The sequence below is a fragment of the Coregonus lavaretus genome, assembly GCF_964263955.1.
Source record: "Coregonus lavaretus genome assembly, chromosome: 4".
Taxonomy (NCBI): Eukaryota; Metazoa; Chordata; class Actinopteri; order Salmoniformes; family Salmonidae; genus Coregonus; species Coregonus lavaretus.
In genome coordinates, this window is record NC_139991.1 from 70269377 (window position 1) to 70292139 (window position 22763).

Sequence of the window (22763 nt, forward strand, 5' to 3'; positions counted from 1 at the left end):
CAGGTGCTGGGGGCCACACAACGGCCGTGGACACACTTCTCGGCACAGTGGGCTGGAGAGAGGGATGAGGAGGGAGAGAGAAAACAGGGGGGGATGAGGAGGGAGAGAGAAAACAGGGGGATGAGGAGGGAGAGAGAAAACAGGGGGATGAGGAGGGAGAGAGAAAACAGGGGGAGGATGAGGAGGGAGAGAGAAAGCAGGGGGATGAGGAGGGAGAGAGAAAACAGGGGGAGGATGAGGAGGGAGAGAGAAAACAGGGGGGATGAGGAGGGAGAGAGAAAACAGGGGGATGAGGAGGAAGAGAGAAAACAGGGGGAGGATGAGGAGGGAGAGAGAAAACAGGGGGATGAGGAGGAGAGAGAAAACAGGGGGATGAGGAGGGATAGAGAAAACAGGGGGATGAGGAGGAAGAGAGAAAACAGGGGGGGATGAGGAGGGAGAGAGAAAACAGGGGGGGGGGTGAGGAGGGATAGAGAAAACAGGGGGAAGTAAGGTTACATTTCAGTGGCTCTTAGAACACATCGCTACTCCCAGGAAAATAATGTGGATTTACATCAATGGAATACAGATTGCGGAACCGATAACGACAATGTCATAAGAAGGGTTTGATTGAGCCTGTCTGGAGAGCGAGATGGGCGTGGTTTGGGACTACACCATTGGTTCCATTAAACCGGGCAAGCTCAATATTGAAAGAAAGTATTTGAAAGAAAACGAATACGATTTAAACCCATGTTCAGAATAGACAAGCAGGACTCCAGTGAGAATGGGATCCAATTCATTAGGAACGGAGACTTCAGGCTGGACATGATTGGTCCACAACGTCTAAAAAAAAAACATGCACACGAATGTAACATCAGACTGACCGGTAATAAAGGTAGTCCTTGTGTAGGAATTGATAGGACATTCACGGTTACTTAGTATGCTATTTGTGAACTTTTGTTTCACGTATTTTTGTTAAAGCTGAGGAAATCTGTTATTATTCTGTCCATTAAACAAAAGCAAATACAGGGGGTGATGTCATTCAAACAGTGGGTGTTAAAGGTTCCATGGGTGATGTCATTCAAACAGTGGGTGTTAAAGGTTCCATGGGTGACGTCATAGAAACAGTGGGTGTTAAAGGTTCCATGGGTGACGTCATAGAAACAGTGGGTGTTAAAGGTTCCATGGGTGACGTCATAGAAACAGTGGGTGTTTGTAAAGGTTTCATGAGTGAGGTCATCAATGATGAGCGGTCAAAACAATGACGGCATCAAAACAATTTTTAAATTCACACACTAGAGCAATTGATTAATTGCCTAAACAGTGTTAACAGTGAATTCACTGATTTTGTGTATGAATTTGAGTTCTTATTTCCCCAACATAAAACATCATCAAATACATTTTAGTAATTTAGCAGACGCTCTTATCCAGAGCGACTTACAGTAGTGAGTGCATACATTTTCATACTAGTCCCCCCTGGGACTCAAACCCACAACCCTGGCGTTGCAAGCGCCATGCTATACCAACTGAGCTACACAGGACCACATCATCTGAGAGGCAAGTGATGGGAGCACAGATTGGGGCCACGTTAAATCAGATGGCGGGAGAGATAAAAGATTCACATATTTAAAAAAAAAGGTGAGCTTGTACTCAATCTTATTAAAATCTCATAATAACATTACATGATATTAACTTTACAAAAGCTGACGAACATACGCACATCCAGGTATTTCCCACAGGTGCTGGAGTTGTAAACTCACGGAAAACAGAAAGGAAAACGCTGCACACTGCTGGATGCCTGATGAAGACCTAAGGGTCAAAACGTTGTTACAAAATAATATCACCTGAGAGCATGAGCAGCTGTGTGCAGCGTTTTCCTTTCTGTTTTCCATGATATTAACTTTACTCATTAATCTGATCTAACAAAGCTTATATTGTTGCATGTTAACATCTGTATCCATCTGTCTTCATTTACATTAAGCTACGTCCTCTTTTATTACATACCATATATCTCAGCTGATATTTGAAACTAAATGGCTTCCACCCGGCTGGGGAGACTGTAATGCTATTGATGGAGGAGGAAACTGGGGAGATCGGAGGCCAGCATGTGATTGTGGTTTACTGTATACAGCACACAATAGTACTTTTATAGAGCCCGTACTAAAGTTCCCTTTGAGCCCCGAGCGGTCACATTCTCACATCCACTCTGAGTGTGTAAAAAGCTGATTCACCAAGGATAAAGGGAACTGACTATCAGTCCATCTTTTAGCCTCATAGCTTAGCATTGCTTAACATTGCTTTGATTTAACCCTTTTGACTCAATCTAACTGCTTGATAACCACAATTACCGGGCACAAAATTAAAGAAGTCCAAATAAATTAGACAATAACTTCTCCTCTAGTAGTGTCAGTTGTACAACTGCTCACAATGTGATGGCAAGTGTCTTCTCTACACAGACAGAGGGATTGTTGTGAGGCGGTTGTTAAAATTGAGGTTAGTTTTTACGGCTTTCTCCTGTTGCCGGGTCAGTTGTTGTTTTTGTCTCGACCTCTGGGGCCCCTCTGTTTGTATGTCTGCTACACACCTGTTGTTAATGACTCCTGAGACATAAGCTCTGATTCTGGGTCGTGATTGGACGGTTGCCCGCCACATGCGGACACAACAGTCATCAGTGTTTCCCCTATGTTGTTTTTTCCCCAAGGTGGGTTGCAAAGCCATCGGAAATTTGTATTTTGGGGAATGGCAGACAGAACTTTCAGTTCAAGACATTTGGAGTCCATGTTTCTTTGATAAGTAGGGCCAGAACATACCCACTGCACATAAACAACGGTTGGGGAAATAGTGTGTTTGTTCGGGATGGTAGGCCTGAGCTAGGAGCTACACAGATAGTCCGATCAATACATTTCTTGAAACAGCACAGATGGAGAAAGGTAATGAAAGGCAGTAATTGGGATTGAACTCACAACCTTTGGCTCTAATATGAGTTTTGTGATGTTACCACTGAACCACAAAGCGATTAACAGATGACTGTCAACAGATCCATATGATATACTGTATGACCCTCGTGAGCAAGCAGTTTGAGTCACGTCATACTACATAGGGTCAAGGGTCAACCATCTACCCTCTCACCCTCATCCCACTAAATCCTAGGCAGTGCACTTCACTTGACTATTTCATTGTTCTGATTATACAAAGCCATAACATTTCCCTGTGGCCTACATCCCATTGCTTTCATAGAATATCTCAGCAAGTTATTGGAAATGTAACACTTTCAGGACTAATGATAAATACACTGAATACTGTTGGAGTGCATAACCACCACACAACCATGAGTTTTTGTTTTCCAGTAAGAGGTCACAATTTACATTAGGTTGCATATTAAAGTATGGAATTTCCATGATTTTACATTGTAGCTATATTTCAACTAATTAGAAAAATATTTATTGAGTTTCCTACTATTTTAATTTAATAACGAATGAAATTATGTATTTTATGTACAGTCAATTATAGTTATCTACAGTTACTGTATGTACAACTGAGTGCTGTAATTACATAATGGTTACCAAAGTAACTATACATGGTATAATGGAACATAGGCCAGAGTTCAATTGGGAGTGATAGGGAGGAAGGATACATTCAATGTTGTGGATAGGGAGGAGTGATATGTTCAATGTTGTGGATAGGGAGGAGTGATACGTTCAATGTTGTGGATAGGGAGGAGTGATACGTTCAATGTCGTGGATAGGGAGGAGTGATATGTTCAATGTTGTGGATAGGGAGGAGGGATACGTTCAATGTTGTGGATAGGGAGGAGTGATACGTTCAATGTTGTGGATAGGAAGGAGGGATACGTTCAATGGCGCACATAGGGAGGAGTGATACGTTCAATTGTTATGGATAGGGAGGAGGTAAACATTCAATGGCAGCAGACCCACTTGCCAAAACTATAGTTTGTTAACAAGAAATTTGTGAAGTGGTTGAAAAACGAGTTTTAATGACTCCAACCTAAGTGTATGTAAACTTCCAACTTCAACTGTAGGTGTGATACGTTCAATTGCTGCAGATGGAGAGGAGTGATACGTCCAATTACTGCAGATGGAGAGGAGTGATAGGCTCAATTGCTGCACATAAGGGAGTGATATGTTCAATTGCAGCAGATAGGGAGGAGTGATACATTCAATAGCAGCAGATAGGCTGGAGGGATACGTACGGACACACATCTCCCTGCTCTCGTAGAAGCCGGGGCAACACTGGGACTTGCGGCGGTACATGGTTTTCTCTCCTCTGCGGTAGGCCGTCCGATAGCTCACCCTTTAGATACACAGACACTTAGTGGTCAGTATGGGGGACATAGGAAATATAGTGGAGACAATACACTAAGGTAGAGATGTGAATATACATCTACTGATGGTGCACATGTTGGTTAGTTACAAACAAAATATTTATTTAAGGAGCTTACAGTACTTATACACAAAATACAGTGTTATGAAAATCATCCCTGTTGACTTGGTTTGAGCTGTTCAGGTTTGACCTATTATCATTCTCTTTGACACATACATCCATCCCCCCAACACACACACACGCACACACGCACGTATTCACGCACACACACACACACGCACACACCCTCTCTCCTCACCTGTGCCGTGTGCACTTGAACCAGTTGAGGAGGTCGGAGCAGCTGGTGTAATAAATCTGATCAAAGGGGTGGGCATACGACTCCTGGACGGTGACCGAGTAGCTAAAAGAGAGGAATAGAGGAAGGAAAAGAAAAAAGAGGGGGGAGGTGTTCCGTTAGAAAGGAGGAGAGAAGAGGGGAGGTTACAAACACATGAGCGCTCACCACGACCCCTATTTAGCCAACATGTCTCGCGTGTGGTCCCATAACTTATGGTCCCGCTAACACTAGGCTAAGCGCTAGGCTAAACACTAAGTGGTTTAACAAGGGCACCATTAGGCTGCTTGTGTGTATCTGACAGGGATTAGGTATCAAGCATCTTTCACCGACTCAACGGTGGGTATAGTGGGTGAAATTTGCGAAACAGCCCCTGTGCTGTGTGTGGCCTCGCATTTTGTCACTCCTAAGTGTACGGATTTATAACAGGGTTTATAAATAGGATTATAGAATGTTTCGCATAGAAAATAACTGTTGGCTGTGACAATGGCTCCCTTGTGACATGCATGTGAGCGGTTGTGACTGCAGGCCTTTTTGGAAGACACGCAATGTAGAAATGGAGGAGTCTTATGAAATGAGAGTTGGCTGCCTGAAACCTTAAGGATGCTTCCTTTTAGTGCCTGTTAAGAACGTGAAATTGTTTAGTTCTGTTCCATCGTTAAAGTTCACAAATTTGAGGAATATCAACTTAAAGTGCACTAATTCAAGAAAGTGCAACTTGACAAAGCTACACCTCTTTTTAGACAGGCCTTTTACCAGAGTAAAGCGTTGGAATGACCTATGTAAAAATGACCTATATAAAATTGACCTACGTAAAAATGACCTATGTAAAGAAAGCTAGTACATGCAGTTAGCGTTCACTTGTTCCTTTTATTATTGGAAAACTGGTAATTACTATACTATGTAACTGTCTGAACATACATTCCTAGTGCACAGTAATTGCATAAGTTTGCCACTTACAGTTACCTTGATATAAGGCCTTTTGTATTTGGCAATAAAGCGGGCAGGTCTTTAATTTAGGGGTTTAAGGTCAGTAAGACACCACAAAAAATGACACTTGCCAGGCCGAAAAGATTCCTAGCCACGTGTTGGTTTTAAGGAACGGTTGGGTTACTTACTTCTCAGAGGAAACAAAAAGATGTTACCCAAAATCAGAACGTCAATAACATTCAATAAAACTTGCAATTGATAGAGATCAAGTGCAGACATGACAGGCCTTTTGATTCAATGTGAATCAGACAGGAAATGGATGTGAGGAGAAAGATGAATTGAATGGTCACACACACACACACACACACACACACACACACACACACACACACACACACACACACACACACACACACACACACACACACACACACACACACACACACACACACACACACACAGACACACAGACACACAGACACTCACACACACACACACACACACACACACACACACACACACACACACACACACACACACACACACACACACACACAGAAACACACACAGACACACAGACACTCACATACATACATACACACACACACACACACACAGACAGACACAGACACACAAACACTCACACACAGACACACAGAGAAACAGACACAGACACAGACACACTCACACACACACAGACACACAGACACAGACACAGACACACTCACACAGACGCAGACACACACACACACACACACACACTACAGACAAAAATCCATATGGTGCTAAATTGCCTGAATTGATGTGATAATGATAACTAGAAGGATAGCTTTATAACATTAATCTGCACCACAGTTAATTTGTATTACCCTTTAAACTACTACTACTGGTTTGATGGTTGTAGCCACCAATTGTCCCATTAACAATCACCCTTGACATTTCTCTAGTGTAGGCTACTTATCGTAATGAACGATATCAGCAAAGTGCTGCGATAAGTGATCGGTATGGTCGGTGTCGATCATTTTTGGTTTATCATCCCAGCTCTAAAACACACGCACGCACACACGCACACACGGACACAAGGAAGCGCGAGCGTACGCACACGCACACACACACACACACACACACACACACACACACACACACACACACACACACACACACACACACACACACACACACACACACACACACACACACACACACACACACACACACACTCACACACTTGCCCCAACAGTCTGTGGGAGCTGTTCTGCAACCTCTCTCTCTCTCCTCTCCCCCTCAGCCCCTGAAAGGCTGCAGCTGTTGCTCCAGATTAACCAGTGAAAGTGAATCTAGCTGGGAAAGCTGCTTCCACCTTTGTTCTTTTCAATCTGCTTTAATGGATTTCCCTTAAAGATGGACTCCGGGATCTTTAGCACAACAAATTCGTAACATGTTGCACAAATTGGATTCGTAGCATATCACACGAATTGCAAAAGTCATATGATATCACATCAAATCAAACCAATTATGTTTTTTTACACTGATGTTAACTTTTTTGGTACATAATGTCTCCGGCATAATTTCCTATGACCGAAAACAGCTTCTGGACATCAGAAAACCGCTATCACTAACCTCAATTTGGATGACAATTTCTACTTCAACGAGTCGGTATCTCTGGATGTTCTGCTTTCTCTGGAACAGGCCATAATCTCTGGGACCTGAAAGAGGAAGCGACGGCGCAAGAGAGGCAAACAAGCCGGCATCCTGACGAGACTACGTTGGCGAGCAAATAAACCACCTCTACCCTCCATTCTATTGGCAAACGTACAATCAATCACTAGAGAACAAACTGGACGAGCTCCTCTCGAGACTATCCAATCAAAAGGACCTGAAGAACTGTAATATTCTATGTTTCTCTGAGATATGGCTGAACAAGGACATGGATAATATACAGTACCAGTCAAAAGTTTGGACACACCTACTCATTCAAGGGTTTTTCTTTATTTTTACTATTTTCTACATTGTAGAATAATAGTGAAGACATCAAAACTATGAAATAACACATATGGAATCATGTAATAACCAAAAAAGTGTTAAACTAATAAAAATGTATTTCATATTTCAGATTCTTAAAATAGCCAATTTGCCTTGATGACAACTTTGCACACTCTTGGCATTCTCTCAACCAGCTTCATGAGGTAGTCACCTGGAATGCATTTCAATTAACAGGTGTGCCTTCTTAAAAGTTAATTAGTGTAATTTCTTTCCTCCTTAATGCATTTGAGCCAATCAGTTGTGTTGTGACAAGGTAGGGGTGGTATACAGAAGATAGCCCTATTTAGTAAAAGACCAAGTCCATATTATGGCAAGAACAGCTCAAATAAGCAAAGAGAAATGACAGTCCATCATTACTTTAAGACATGAAGGTCAGTCAATACGGAAAATATCAAGCAATTTGATAGTTTCTTTAAGTGCAGTCGCAAAAACCATCAAGCGCTATGATGAAACTGGCTCTCATGAAGACGGCAACAGGAATGGAAGACCCAGAGTTAACTCTGCTGCAGAGGATAAGTTCATTAGAGTTACCAGCCTCAGAAATTGCAGCCCAAATAAATGCTTCACAGAGTTCAAGTCACAGACACATCTCAACATCAACTGTTCAGAGGGGACTGTGTGAATCAGGTCTTTCATGGTCGAATTGCTGCAAAGAAACCACTACTAAAGGACACCAATAAGAAGAAGAGACCTGCTTGTGCCAAGAAACACGCGCAATGGACATTAGACTGGTGGAAATGTGTCCTTTGGTCTGGCGTCCAAATTGGAGATTTTTTGGTTCAAACCGCCGTGTCTTTGTGAGACGCGGTGTGGGTGAATGGATGATCTCCGCATGTGTATTTCCCACCGTGAAGCATGGAGGAGGAGGTGTTATGGTGTGGGGGTGCTTTGCTGGTGACACTGTCTGTGATTTATTTAGAATTCAAGGCACACTTAACCAGCATGGCTACCACAGCATTCTACAGCAATACGCCATCCCATCTGGTTTGGGCTTAGTGGGACTATCATTTGTTTTTCAACAGGACAATGACCCAACACACCTCCAGGCTGTGTAAGGGCTATTTTACCAAGGAGAGTTATGGAGTGCTGCATCAGATGACCTGGCCTCCACAATCACCTGACCTCAACCCAATTGAGATGATTTGGGATGAGTCGGACGGCAGAGTGAAGTAAAAGCAGCCAACAAGTGCTCAGCATATGTGGGAACTCCTTCAAGATTGTTGGAAAATAATTCCAGGTGAAGCTGGTTGAGAGAATGCCAAGAGTGTGCAAAGCTGTCATCAAGGCAAAGGGTGGCTATTTGAAGATTCTCAAATATAAAATATACTTTGATTTGTTTAAAACTTTTTTGTTTACAACATGATTCAATATGTGTTATTTCATAGTTTTGATGTCTTCACTATTATTCTACAATGTAAAAAAATAGTAAAAATAAAGAAAAACCCTTGAATGAGTAGGTGTGTCCAAACCTTTGACTGGTACTGTACATCTCACTGGTTTTTCCATACATCGTCTAGACCGGATGGCCTCTCGGGTAAGATGAGGGGTGTGTCTCTTTGTTAACAACAGCCGGTGCACAATCTCTAATGTTAAGGAAGTCTCGAGTTTTTGCTCGCCTGAGTTAGAATACCTCATAATAAGCTGCAGACTATTTACTAAGAGAGTTTTCATCAATATTTTTCGGAGCTGTCTATTTACCACCACAAACTGATGCTGGCACCAAGACCACACTCAACGAGCTGTAAGGGACCATAAGAAAACAAGAAAATGCACATCCAGTTGCGATGCGTTTCGTGGCCGGGGATTTTAATGCAGGGAAACTGAAATCCGTTTAACCTTTTTTTTACCAGCATGTCACCTGTACAACTAAAGGCGACAAAACTCTAGATCACCTTTACTCCACACACAGAAACACATACAAGCATACAAGGCTCTCCCTCACCCTCCCTTTGGCAAGTCTGACCATAACTCTATCCTCCTGATTCCTGCTTACAAGCGAAAACTCAAACAGGAAGTACAAGTGACACGCTCAATACGGAAGTAATCCGATGAAGCGGATGCTAAGCTCCAGGACTGTTTCGCTTGCACAGACGGAAATATGTTCCGGGATTCATCCGATAACATTAAGAAGTTTACCACATCAGTCACCGGCTTCATTAATAAGTGCATCGACTGCATCGTCCCCACAGTGACCATACGTACAGTTGAAGTCGGAAGTTTACATACACCTTAGCCAAATAAATTTAAACTCAGTTTTTCACAATTCCTGACATTTAATCAAGGTAAAAATTCCCTTGCCTTTAAATTGTTTAACTTGGGTCAAACGTTTCGGGTAGCCTTCCACAAGCTTCCCACAATAAGTTGGGTGAATTTTGGCCCATTCCTCCTGACAGAGCTGGTGTAACTGAGTCACGTTTGTAGGCCTCCTTGCTCGCACAGGCTTTTTCAGTTCTGCCCACAAATGTTCTATAGGATTGAGGTCAGGGCTTTGTGATGGCCACTCCAATACCTTGACTTTGTTGTCCTTAAGCCATTTTGCCACAACTTTGGAAGTATGCTTGGGGTCATTGTCCATTTGGAAGACCCATTTGTGACCAAGCTTTAACTTCCTGACTGATGTCTTGAGATGTTGCTTCAATATTCCCACATAATTTTCCTTCCTCATGATGCCATCTATTTTGTGAAGTGCACCAGTCCCTCCTGCAGCAAAGCACAGTGTGATGCTGCCACCCCCGTGCTTCACGTTTGGGATGGTGTTCTTCGGCTTGCAAGCCCAAACATAACGATGGTCATTATGGCCAAACAGTTCTATTTTTGTTTCATCAGACCAGAGGACATTTCTCCAAAAAGTACGATCTTTGTCCCCATGTGCAGTTGCAAACCGTAGTCCTGCTTTTTTATGGCCGTTTTGGAGCAGTGGCTTCTTCCTTACTGAGCGGCCTTTCAGATTATGTCGATATAGGACTCGTTTTACTGTGGATATAGATACTTTTGTACCTGTTTCCTCCAGCATCTTCACAAGGTCCTTTGCTGTTGTTCTGGGATTGATTTGCACTTTTCGCACCAAAGTAGGTTCATCTCTAGGAGACAGAACGCGTCTCCTTCCTGAGCGGTATGAGGGCTGCGTGGTCCCATGGTGTTTATACTTGCGTACTATTGTTTGTAGAGATGAACGTGGTACCTTCAGGTGTTTTGAAATTGCTCCCAAGGATGAACCAGACTTGTGGAGGTCTACACTTTTTTTCTGAGGTCTTGGCTGATTTCTTTTGATTTTCCCATGATGTCAAGCAAAGAGGCACTGAGTTTGAAGGTAGGCCTTGAAATACATCCACAGGTACACCTCCAATTGACTCAAATGATGTCAATTAGCCTATCAGAAGCTTATAAAGCCATGACATCATTTTCTGGAATTTTCCAAGCTGTTTAAAGGCACAGTCAACTTAGTGTATGGAAACTTCTGACCCACTGGAATTCTGATACAGTGAATTATAAGTGAAATAATCTGTATGTAAACAATTGTTGGAAAAATTACTTGTGTCATCCACAAAGTAGATGTCCTAACCGACTTGCCAAAACTATAGTTTGTTAACAAGAAATTTGTGGAGTGGTTGAAAAACAAGTTTTAATGACTCCAACCTAAGTGTATGTAAACTTCCGACTTCAACTGTACATACAGTGAGGGAAAAAAGTGTTTGATCCCCTGCTGATTTTGTATGTTTACCCACTGACAAAGACATGATCAGTCTATAATTTTAATGGTAGGTTTATTTAAACAGTGAGAGACAGAATAACAACAAAAAAATCCAGAAAAACGCATGTCAAAAATGTTATAAATTGATTTGCATTTTAATGAAGGAAATAAGTATTTGACCCCTCTGCAAAACATGACTTAGTACTTGGTGGCAAAACCCTTGTTGGCAATCACAGAGGTCAGACGTTTCTTGTAGTTGGCCACCAGGTTTGCACACATCTCAGGAGGGATTTTGTCCCACTCCTCTTTGCAGATCTTCTCCAAGTCATTAAGGTTTCGAGGCTGACGTTTGGCAACTCGAACCTTCAGCTCCCTCCACATATTTTCTATGGGATTAAGGTCTGGAGATTGGCTGGGCCACTCCAGGACCTTAATGTGCTTCTTCTTGAGCCACTCTTTTGTTGCCTTGGCCGTGTGTTTTGGGTCATTGTCATGCTGGAATACCCATCCACGACCCATTTTCAATACCCTGGCTGAGGGAAGGAGGTTCTCACCCAAGATTTGATGGTACATGGCCCCGTCCATCATCCCTTTGATGCGGTGAAGTTGTCCTGTCCCCTTAGCAGAAAAACACCCCAAAGCATAATGTTTCCACCTCCATGTTTGACGGTGGGGATGGTGTTCTTGGGGTCATAGGCAGCATTCCTCCTCCTCCAAACACGGCGAGTTGAGTTGATGCCAAAGAGCTCCATTTTGGTCTCATCTGACAACAACACTTTCACCCAGTTCTCCACTGAATCATTCAGATGTTCATTGGCAAACTTCAGACGGCCCTGTATATGTGCTTTCTTGAGCAGGGGGACCTTGCGGGCACTGCAGGATTTCAGTCCTTCACGGCGTAGTGTGTTACCAATTGTTTTCTTGGTGGCTATGGTCCCAGCTGCCTTGAGATCATTGACAAGATCCTCCCGTGTAGTTCTGGGCTGATTCCTCACCGTTCTCATGATCATTGCAACTCCACGAGGTGAGATCTGCATGGAGCCCCAGACCGAGGGAGATTGACAGTTATTTTGTGTTTCTTCCATTTGCGAATAATTACACCAACTGTTGTCACCTTCTCACCAAGCTGCTTGGCGATGGTCTTGTAGCCCAATCTAGCCATGTGTAGGTCTACAATCTTGTCCCTGACATCCTTGGAGAGCTCTTTGGTCTTGGCCATGGTGGAGAGTTTGGAATCTGATTGATTGATTGCTTCTGTGGACAGGTGTCTTTTATACAGGTAACAAACTGAGATTAGGAGCACTCCCTTTAAGAGTGTGCTGTTAATCTCAGCTCGTTACCTGTATAAAAGACACCTGGGAGCCAGAAATCTTTCTGATTGAGAGGGGGTGAAATACTTATTTCCCTCATTAAAATGCAAATCAATTTATAACATTTTTGACTTGCGCTTTGCTGGATTCTTTTGTTGTTATTCTGTCTCTCACTGTTCAAATAAACCTACCATTAAAACTATAGACTGATCATTTCTTTGTCAGTGGGCAAACGTACAAAATCAGCAGGGGATCAAATACTTTTTTCCCTCACTGTATCCCAACCAGAAGCCATGGATTACAGCCAACATCCGTATCGAGCTAAAGGATAGAGCTGCCATTTTTAAGAAGTGGGACACTAATCCCGCTACGACCTCCGACGAGCCATCAAACAGGCAAAGCGTCAATACAGGACTAAGATCGAATCCTACTACGCCGGCTCTGACGCTCGTCGGATGTGGCAGGGCTTGCAAAGTATCACGGACTACAAAGGGAAAGCCGCCCAGTGACACCAGCCTACCAGCCTAATTGCCTTCTATGCTCGTTTTGAGGCAAGCAACATTGAACAATGCATGAGAGCACCAGCTGTTCAGGACGACTGTATGATCTTGCTCCCCTTAGCCGATGTGAGTAAGACCTTTTAAGAGGTTAACATTCACAAGGCCGCACGGATTACCAGGACACGTACTCTGAGCTTGCACTCAGTGTCTTCACTGACACTCTCCTGACCCAGTCTGTAATACCTACATGTTTCAAGCAGACCACCATAGTCCCTGTGCCCAAGAACACCAAGGTAACCTGTCTAAATAACTATCACCCTGTAGAACTCTGTAGCCATGAAATGCTTTGAAAGGCTGGTCATGGCTCACATCAACACCATCATCACATACACCCTGGACCTACTCTAATTTGCATACCACCCCAACAGATCCACAGATTACGTAATATCTCTTGCACTACACACTGCCCTCTCCCACCTCGACAAGAGGAACACCTATGTTAGAATGCTGTTCATCAACTACAGCTCAGCGTTTAACACCATAGTGCCATCCAAGCTCATCACTAAACTCAGGTCCCTGGGACTGAACCCCTACCTCTGCAACTGGATCCTGGACTTCCTGATGGGCCGCCCCCAGGTGCTGAGGGTAGGCAACAACACATCGGCAACGCTGACCTTCAGCACGGGGGCCCCTCAGGGGTGCATGCTTGTCCCCTCCTGTACTCCCTGTTCACCCACGACTGCGTGGCCACGCACGACTCCAACACCATCATTAAGTTTGCTGATGAAACAACGGTGGTAGGCCTGATCACCGACGATGATGAGACAGCCTATAGGGAGGAAGTCAGTGACCTGGCAGTGTGGTGCCAGGACAACAACCTCTCCCTCAATGTGAAGAAGGCACGACAACGCCTCTTCCCCCTCAGGGGGCTGAAAAGATTTGGTATGGGCCCTCAGATCCTGAAAAGGTTATACAGCTGCACCATTGAGAGCATCTTGACTGGCTGCATCACCATTTGGTATGGCAACTGTTTGGCATCCGACCGCAAGGCGCTACAGAGGGTAGTGCGTACAGCCCAGTACATCACTGGGGCCAAGCTTCCTGCCATCCAGGACCTCTATACCAGGCGGTGTCAGAGGAAGGCCCTAAAAACTGTAAAAGTCTCCATCCACCCAAGTCATAGACTGTTCTCTCTGCTACCGCACTGCAAGCGGTATCGATGCACCAAGTCTGGAACCAACAGGACCCTGAACAGCTTTTACTTCCAAGCTGCTAAATAGTTAACCAAATAGCTCCCCGGACTATCTGCATTGACCCCCTTCTGTACTAACTCTTTTGACTCATCACATACACTGCTGCTACTGCTTATTATCTATCCTGTTGCCTAGTCACTTTACCCCTACCTACAGTATATGTACATATCTACCTGCACATCGACTCGGTACTGGTACCCTGCGTATATAGCCAAGTTATCGTTACTCATTGTGTATTTATTCCTTCTGCTATTCTTTTTCTATTTTTCTCTCTGCATTGTTGGAAACTGACCGTAAATAAGCATTTAAATGCTACACCTGTTGTTTACGAAGCATGTGACAAATAACATTTTATTTGATTGATTTGGTTCTCTGGAAAAAGTAACAGTTATAAAATTAGCACTGAAAAACAACAAGTTGTTCTAAAACAACGTTGAGAAATGTTGTACTTAAATCTGGGTTTGGGTCAACTCCATTCCCATGAATTGAATTAGGATTCATGAATGGAAAGGTCCACAGCGAGAATAATGGTCCGTTTGCGATTCATGAACTGAATTTCAGTGCATCCCCTGAACTGATTCAATTGACTGAATGGAATTTAACCCAACCCAGACTAACTTAACTCAACCCAGACTTTAACTTAACTCAACCCAGACTTTAACTTAACTCAACCCAGACTTTAACTTAACTCTAGGGTGTAACTCTAAGGCGATGGTGGTGTTAAATAATGCACACCTGTGAGAAGGGGTGTCCCTGTATGTGGGTGTGTCTGGCCCCTGTGGGTGTGTCTGGCCTACCTCTCCCAGTGGCTGCAGACGTTGGGGTCCTCCAGATTGAGGGAGGAGGTGGAGCGGGGCAGGAAGCAGCACATCACCGCCAGCAGGATAGTCCTGCAGTGCCACATGAAGGAGGAGGCGGCCATCTTGGGTGGAAGCTACACCTGGGAGAGGACAGAGAGAAATGAGAATCCAGCTGCTCATGAGTTGGTGTCCTGTCTTTCTTGTAGTCGGTTGTTATAAACACATTTGAATAGGTAACTTGGTAAAGTAAACACAAGCCTTCTATATCTATTGTTGTGTGAGTGATTTGTGTGTGTGTGTGTGCAGTGCGTGTGCGTGTGTGTTTATGTGTGAGGGGGGAGGGTCTGTGTATAGGTGTGTGCAAAAACAACCCACACACACAAAACTGGTACTTGACTTCATCTCACCGTCAGAATGCCGTGAGGTTACAGTAACAGCTTGTGGTGGGGGGACAGGATGGTGAGTCTGTACCCCACAGAGCTCCTCACTGTTAGCCAATTAGTACAGCGTCTGTGTAAGCGTGGCCCAGTGGCCCCTCCACGGGAATGACACACTTACAGTCCCTTCAGTAAGTATTCCCTCCGCTTGACTTTTTCCACATTTTGTTGTGTTACAAAGTGGGATTAAAATGGTCTACACAAAATAATCTGTAATGTCAAAGTGGAAGAAACACTTGAACATTTATTACAAATTAATGAAAAATAAAACACGAATATATCTTGATTAGGTAAGTATTCAACCCCCTGAGTCAATACATGTTAGAAACACCTTTGGCAGCGATTACAGCTATGAGTCTTTCTGTGAGCTCTGTCAAGTTGGTTGTTGATCATTGCTAGACAGCCATAGATTTTAAGTCAAAACTGTTACTAGGCTACTCAGGAACATTCATTGTCACCTTGGTTAACAACTCTAGTGCAGATTTGGCCTTCTGATTTAGGTTATTGTCCTGCTGGTGAATTCGTCTCCCAGTGTCTGTTGGAAAGCAGACTTATTGCAAACAGGATGCATGTTTTGGAATATTTTTTATTCAGTACAGTTCCTTCTTTTCACTCTGTCATTTAGGTTAATATTGTGGAGTAACTACATTGTTATTGATCCATCCTCAGTTTTCCCATATCACAACCATAAAACTCTGTAACTGTTTTGAAATCACCATCGGCCTCATGGTGAAATCGCTGAGCTATTTTATTTTTTTATCTGGCAATAGGTGCCCTTCTTTGCAAGGCATTGGAAAACCTCCCTGGTCTTTGTGTTTGAATCTGTGCTTGAAATTCATTAATCGATTGAGGGACCTTACAGATAATTGTATGTGTGGGGTACAGAGATGGGGTAGTCATTCAAAAATCATGTTAACCACTATTATTGAACACAGAATGAGTCAACTTTTTATGTGATTTGTTAAGCACATTTTTACTCCTGAAATTATTTAGGCTAACAAAGGGGTCGAATACTTATTGACTCAAGACATTTCAGCTTTTCATATTTTATTAATTTCTACAAAATTCTAAAAACAAAATTCCACTTCGGCATTATATGGTATTGTGTGTAGATCAGTGACACAAAATCTCAATTTAATCCATTTTTAATTCAGGCTGTAACACAACAAAATGTGGAAAATGTAAAGGGGTGTGAATACTTTCTGAAGGCACTGTACCTTCCAATACAGTTCCCTACAAAGTGCCCTTAAAAAGAGTCCATTGGAGTGTTCTTCATAGTGCACTTCTTAGTAACCTTACTAAAGGTTCCACTGTCAATGCTCCTAGAAGTTCAATTTCACCCATCAGGCTTAATATTAGGCTTACTTTCATGGCACCCTACTCCAAGTACAGTACTCAAAGTCCCTTCGGAGGGCCCTTCATAATTCAGAACCCACAGTTCACAGTGGATAGAAAATGCACTTCACAGCGCCCTGCCTTCACACTAATATAAAAAGACACAAACCACATAAACATTCACATATGCACAGCATAAAAAATGCATTTCAGAAATATACAGTATGTGAATAAATCCACTCAAAGCATGAATTGACACTGCGGCACTAAAAAATCCTCACTAACCATCTGCTTTCCATCAACACCCATTGGATCCATTTGCTTTGTTAGTTTTAGTCATTTCAACAGATTCCAGAGAATGCACTTGTAAAAGAGGTTTTATGAGGCCCTGAGTTGACATGATGTTGGGCACCCAAACCCCAAAGGATGACCTTGTATACCCTCACAGTAGGGTCAATGAGAACATAGAAAGTCAGAGGGCTGAGGAGGACAACAACACAGAGCCCAGTAATTCGGACCGTGAAATACAGTTGATGCTTTTGTTCACTGAGTTATTCAAAATTCGAACGGCACTCGCACATCTGAGCTATCTTTGTTGCAGGTGCATGGTAACAGCTAAATATAGGAAATACTGTTCTTGCTAGTATCATTTCTCTTTAATAAGCTTTACTTATCGGCCTCAAGGCCTTCGTCAGCGCCTTCATTGAGTTATGAAATAATGTCACGACAAAAGTTCTCGACTTTTCATCATTGTAGCCTAAAAATATGGTGCGAAGTGGTAAGATCAAACATTCGGTTTGTCACGATCGTCGAAGGAGGAGGACCAAGGAGCAGCGTGAAATGCAAGCATACTTATTTTATTAAGTATCACACGAACAACAAAACAACAAACGATAACGTGACGTCCTAGGTCTAACACAACCAACACGGAACAAGATCCCACAACTACTGTGGGAAAACAGCCTGTCTAAATATGGTTCCCAATCAGAGACAACCAGCAACAGCTGACACTCGTTGCCTCTGATTGAGAACCACTCTGGCCAACATAGAAATTCAACAACTAGAATCTACAACACAGAACACAAACACATAGAATCTACACACCCTGGCTCAACATATAGAGTCCCCAGAGCCAGGGTGTGACAGTACCCCCCCCCCAAAGGCGCGGACTGTGACCGCGCCTAAACAAAAACCAAACAGGGGAGGGCTGGGTGGGCATTCCTCCTCGGAGGCGGTTCCGGCTCCGGGCTTGACCACCACCCTCCAACCATCCCCCCGTAGCGCCCCTGGTCCGGTCTGGCCCCGCTGGCTGGAGCTGGACTGGACATCGTAGGAGCGGATTGCTTAGGCTCCGGTGTGGAGCAGCTGACCGGTACCTGACCAGGCACCGGTGACCCAGGCACGGGTTGTGCCGGACTGACGACGCGCACCCCTGGCTTGGTGCGTGGAGCAGGAACGGGCCGGACCGGGCTGACGATGCGCACCCCTGGCTTGGTGCGTGGAGCAGGAACGGGCCGGACCGGGCTGACGATGCGCACACCTGGCTTGGTGCGGGGAGCAGGAACAGGCCGGGCCGGGCCGGGCTGGCGACGCGCACCATTGGCTTGGTGCGAGGGGCAGGAACAGGCCGGACCGGGCTGACGATGCGCACCCCTGGCTTGGTGCGGGGAGCAGGAACAGGCCAGGCCGGGCTGGCGACGCGCACCATAAGCTTGGTGCGGGGAGCAGGGACAGGCCGGGCCGGGCTGGCAACGCGCACCATTGGCTTGGTGCGGGGAGCAGGAACAGGCCGGGCCGGGCTGGCGACGCGCACCGTAGGCTTGGTGCGAGGGGCAGGAACAGGCCGGGCCGGGCTGGCGACGCGCACCATTAGCTTGGTGTGGGGAGCAGGAACAGGCCGGGCCGGGCTGGCGACGCGCACCATTGGCTTGGTGCGAGGGGCAGGAACAGGCCGGGCTGGCGACGCGCACCATTAGCTTGGTGCGGGGAGCAGGAACAGGCCAGGCCGGGCTGGCAACGCGCACCATTGGCTTGGTGCGGGGAGCAGGAACAGGCCGGGCCGGGCTGGCGACGCGCACCGTAGGCTTGGTGCGAGGGGCAGGAACAGGCCGGGCCGGGCTGGCGACGCGCACCATTAGCTTGGTGCGGGGAGCAGGAACAGGCCGGGCCGGGCTGGCAACGCGCACCATTGGCTTGGTGCGGGGAGCAGGAACAGGCCGGGCCGGGCTGGCGACGCGCACCATTAGCTTGGTGCGGGGAGCAGGAACAGGCCGGGCCGGGCTGGCGACACGCACCATTTGCTTGGTGCGGGGAGCAGGAACGGGCCGGACCGGGCTGTGGAGACGGATTGGAGGCCTGGAGCGAAGAGCTGACACAACCCGTCCTGGCTGAATGCCTACCCTCACACACTCTGTGTGAGGCCTCAGCACAGGACGTACAGGGCTGTGTATACGTACTGGCATAACAGCACGTGACACTGGCGCAGGATATCCGGGACCGAGGAGGGGCACTGGAGGCCACGAGCGCTGAGCCGGCACACTCCGTCCTGGCTGCCTGCCCACCTTCGCACGACATGTGCGGGGTGCTCGCACAGGACGTACCGGACTGTGCCGGACCACTCGCGGCACAGTACACAGCTCCGCATACCTCGGAACCTGCCCAGTCTCACGCTGCCATGCCTGAGTACGGGGAGTTGGCTCTGCTCTACCTCTAGGCTCCGCCAACCTCCCCTCCGGCCCCACAAATCCGGTGGCCTCCTCTCCTAATCTCCCAATTCGCCCTGTGGCAGCCTCCTGCTGCCCCGTCGCCCATGCCGTGTGCCCCCCCTAAAAAATGTTTTGGGTTGCCTCTCGTCCGTCCGCCGACGACACTGTTGACGCCGTTGCTCCTCTCTCGCCAGGGCCTTAACTTTAGCCCATGGCCCTTCTCCCGCGAGCATGTCCTCCCAGGACCACCATTGGCCCACCTGGGCCATCGCCAACCTCTCCAGCTCCTTACCCGGCGCTTGCTCCTGGACACGCTGCTTGGTCCTGGTTTGGTGGGATCTTCTGTCACGATCGTCGAAGGTGGAGGACCAAGGCGCAGCGTGAAATGCAAACATACTTATTTTATTAAGTATCAAACGAACAACAAAACAACAAACGATAACGTGACGTCCTAGGTCTAACACAACCAACACGGAACAAGATCCCACAACTACTGTGGGAAGACAGCCTGTCTAAATGTGGTTCCCAATCAGAGACAACCAGCAACAGCTGACACTCGTTGCCTCTGATTGAGAACCACTCTGGCCAACATAGAAATTCAACAACTAGAATCTACAACACAGAACACAAACACATATAATCTACACACCCTGGCTCAACATATAGAGTCCCCAGAGCCAGGGTGTGACACGGTTATGTCCCTCTGTTTTATGAGTAATTGTTTCATAATAGAGACATACTGACGTTGATGTATCTTCATGATGTTACTTACAGAATATCAAGAGTGAGCTTAGTTTTAAAGTATTTAAAGTATAAGGTATTAAAACCATGACGTGTCCATTCTCCAATACCTCACATCTTCAAATTCATCCAAAGTTATATTTCTGTAGCATTTTGACTCATTTAACCCCAAAACATAAGCATCTCCCTCAAACAATTTGGCATTTGTTTCATAGTTTACGAGAATGACAGGATTCAGCCAACAGATTGTTGGTTCCAAAATGGTTGTTGCTATTTGTGATCCCCAGCCACCAATAAGGATAAGGGAGAGCCACAAGCCCCAGGCTAAGCCTTTTTGTCAAGTAAGTGATCAACAGTAACCATTCAGAAGATATTACCTTTGCACATAAAAACAAAATTATCTTTACAGTAGTCAACCATGTTTTAACCATATTCCAACCATAAACCAATATACAACAACAAAAAATGACCCGCTAATGGTTGTTATTGCATTGTTTTGGCATCTTCCATTCCGAGGGGACCAAATTGAAGGCAAGCACTGGACTCCCCTACCACTGATGTTTCCTTCTGTGGTACAGTCTGTTTCTCATCCATTCTGAATTTCTCCTTGGTGGGGCATCTGTGTGGCAAACTCCAACAAACGGACTGCTTCCCCACATATAATTATTGGGCTTCATTCAACATCGTTTACTGTATATTGTTCCATTTTAAGTCTTCTAAGACAAATGTGAATTATTCCCAGTACAGTTTTCAGAAAATTTCAGACGCTTTGACTAGATGTATTTCTCCAAAATTAAGCTGAATTGCTATTTTACGACAAGACCTAGTACCATACATGGGATGGAAATATTCTGGACAGATTAACTGGATTCTATGTGAAAGATCCTCAAGTGCACAACATTACAGTGTCTTCAGAAAGTATTCACACCTCTTTACTTTTTCCACATTTTGTTGTGTTAAAGCCTGAATTTTAGATGGATTTTGTGAGATTTTGTGTTACTGGCCTACACAATACCCCATAATGTAAAAGTGGAATTATGTTTTTAGAATTTTCTTTACAAATGAATTAAAACTGAAAAGCTGAAATGCCTTGAGTCAATAAGTATTCAACCCCTTTGATATGGCAAGCTTAAATAATTTCAGGAGTAAAAATGTGCTTAACATGTCACATAATAAGTTGCATGAATGACTACTTCATCTCTGTACCCCACACATACAATTATCTGTAAGGTCCCTCAGTCGAGCAGTGAATTTCACACACAAATTCAACCACAAAGACCAGGGAGGTTTTCCAATGCCTCGCAAAGAAGGGCACCTATTGGTAGATGGGTAAACATTTAAAAAGCAGACATTGACTATCCCTTTGAGCATGGTGAAGTTATTAATTACACTTTACATTGACTATCCCTTTGAGCATGGTGAAGTTATTAATTACACTTTACATTGAATATCCCTTTGAGCATGGTGAAGTTATTAATTACTTTGGATGGTGTATCAATACACCCAGTCACTACAAAGATACAGGCGTCCTTCCTAACTCAGTTGCCGGAGAGGAAGGAAACCAAAGGCCAATGGTGACTTTAAAACAGTTACAGAGTTTTATAGCTGTGTTAGAAGAAAGCTGAGGATGGATCAACAACATTGTAGTTACTTCACAATACTAACCTAAGTGAGAGAGTGAAAAGAAGGAAGCATGTACAGAATAAAAATATTCCTAAACATGCATCCTGTTTGCAATAAGGCACTAAAGTAAAACTGCTAAAAATGTGGCAGAGAATGAACTTTATGTCCTGAATACGAAGCGTTATGTTTGGGGCAAATCCAACACAACACATCACTGAGTACAACTCTTCATATTTTCAAGCATGGTGGTGGCTGCATCATGTTATGGGTATGCTTGTCATCGGCAAGGACTAGGGAGTTTTTTTTTAGGGTAAATAGAAATGGAATAGAGCTAAGCACAGGCAAATTCCTAGAGGAAAACCTGGTTCAGTCTGCTTTACAACAGACACTGGGAGACAAATTCACCTTTCAGCAGGACAATAACCTAGAACACGAGGCCAAATATACAGTGGAGTTGCTTACCAAGATGACATTGAATGTTCCTGAGTGGCATAGTTACAGTTTTGACATAATCAAGCTTAACAAACTATGGCAAGATTGAAAATGGCTGCCTGGCAATGATCAACATCCAACTTGACAGAGCTTGAATAATTTTTAAAAGAATAATGTGCAAATATTGTACAATCCAGGAATGAAAAGCTCTTAGAGACTTACCCAGAAAGACTCACAGCTGCCAAAGGGGATTCTAACATGTATTGACTCAAGGATGTGAACACTTATGTAAATGTGATATTTCTGTAT

At 44.7% G+C, this 22763-nt stretch overlaps 1 protein-coding gene across 1 annotated transcript in view; it reads right to left on the reverse strand.

Annotated features, from left to right (window-relative positions):
• megf10 (multiple EGF-like-domains 10) overlaps window positions 1-15303 on the reverse strand; it is a gene marked incomplete at both ends in the record, with an annotated part of 74176 nt that extends 58873 nt beyond the window's left edge. The window contains 4 exons of the mRNA XM_084158866.1: window positions 1-52; window positions 4190-4290; window positions 4619-4720; window positions 15179-15303. The exon at window positions 1-52 is cut by the window's left edge and continues 4 nt beyond it. Coding sequence (XP_084014992.1) covers window positions 1-52; window positions 4190-4290; window positions 4619-4720; window positions 15179-15303 — 380 coding nt within the window. The remainder of the gene's footprint in view (window positions 53-4189; window positions 4291-4618; window positions 4721-15178) is intronic.
• Window positions 15304-22763: the final 7460 nt, after the last annotated feature.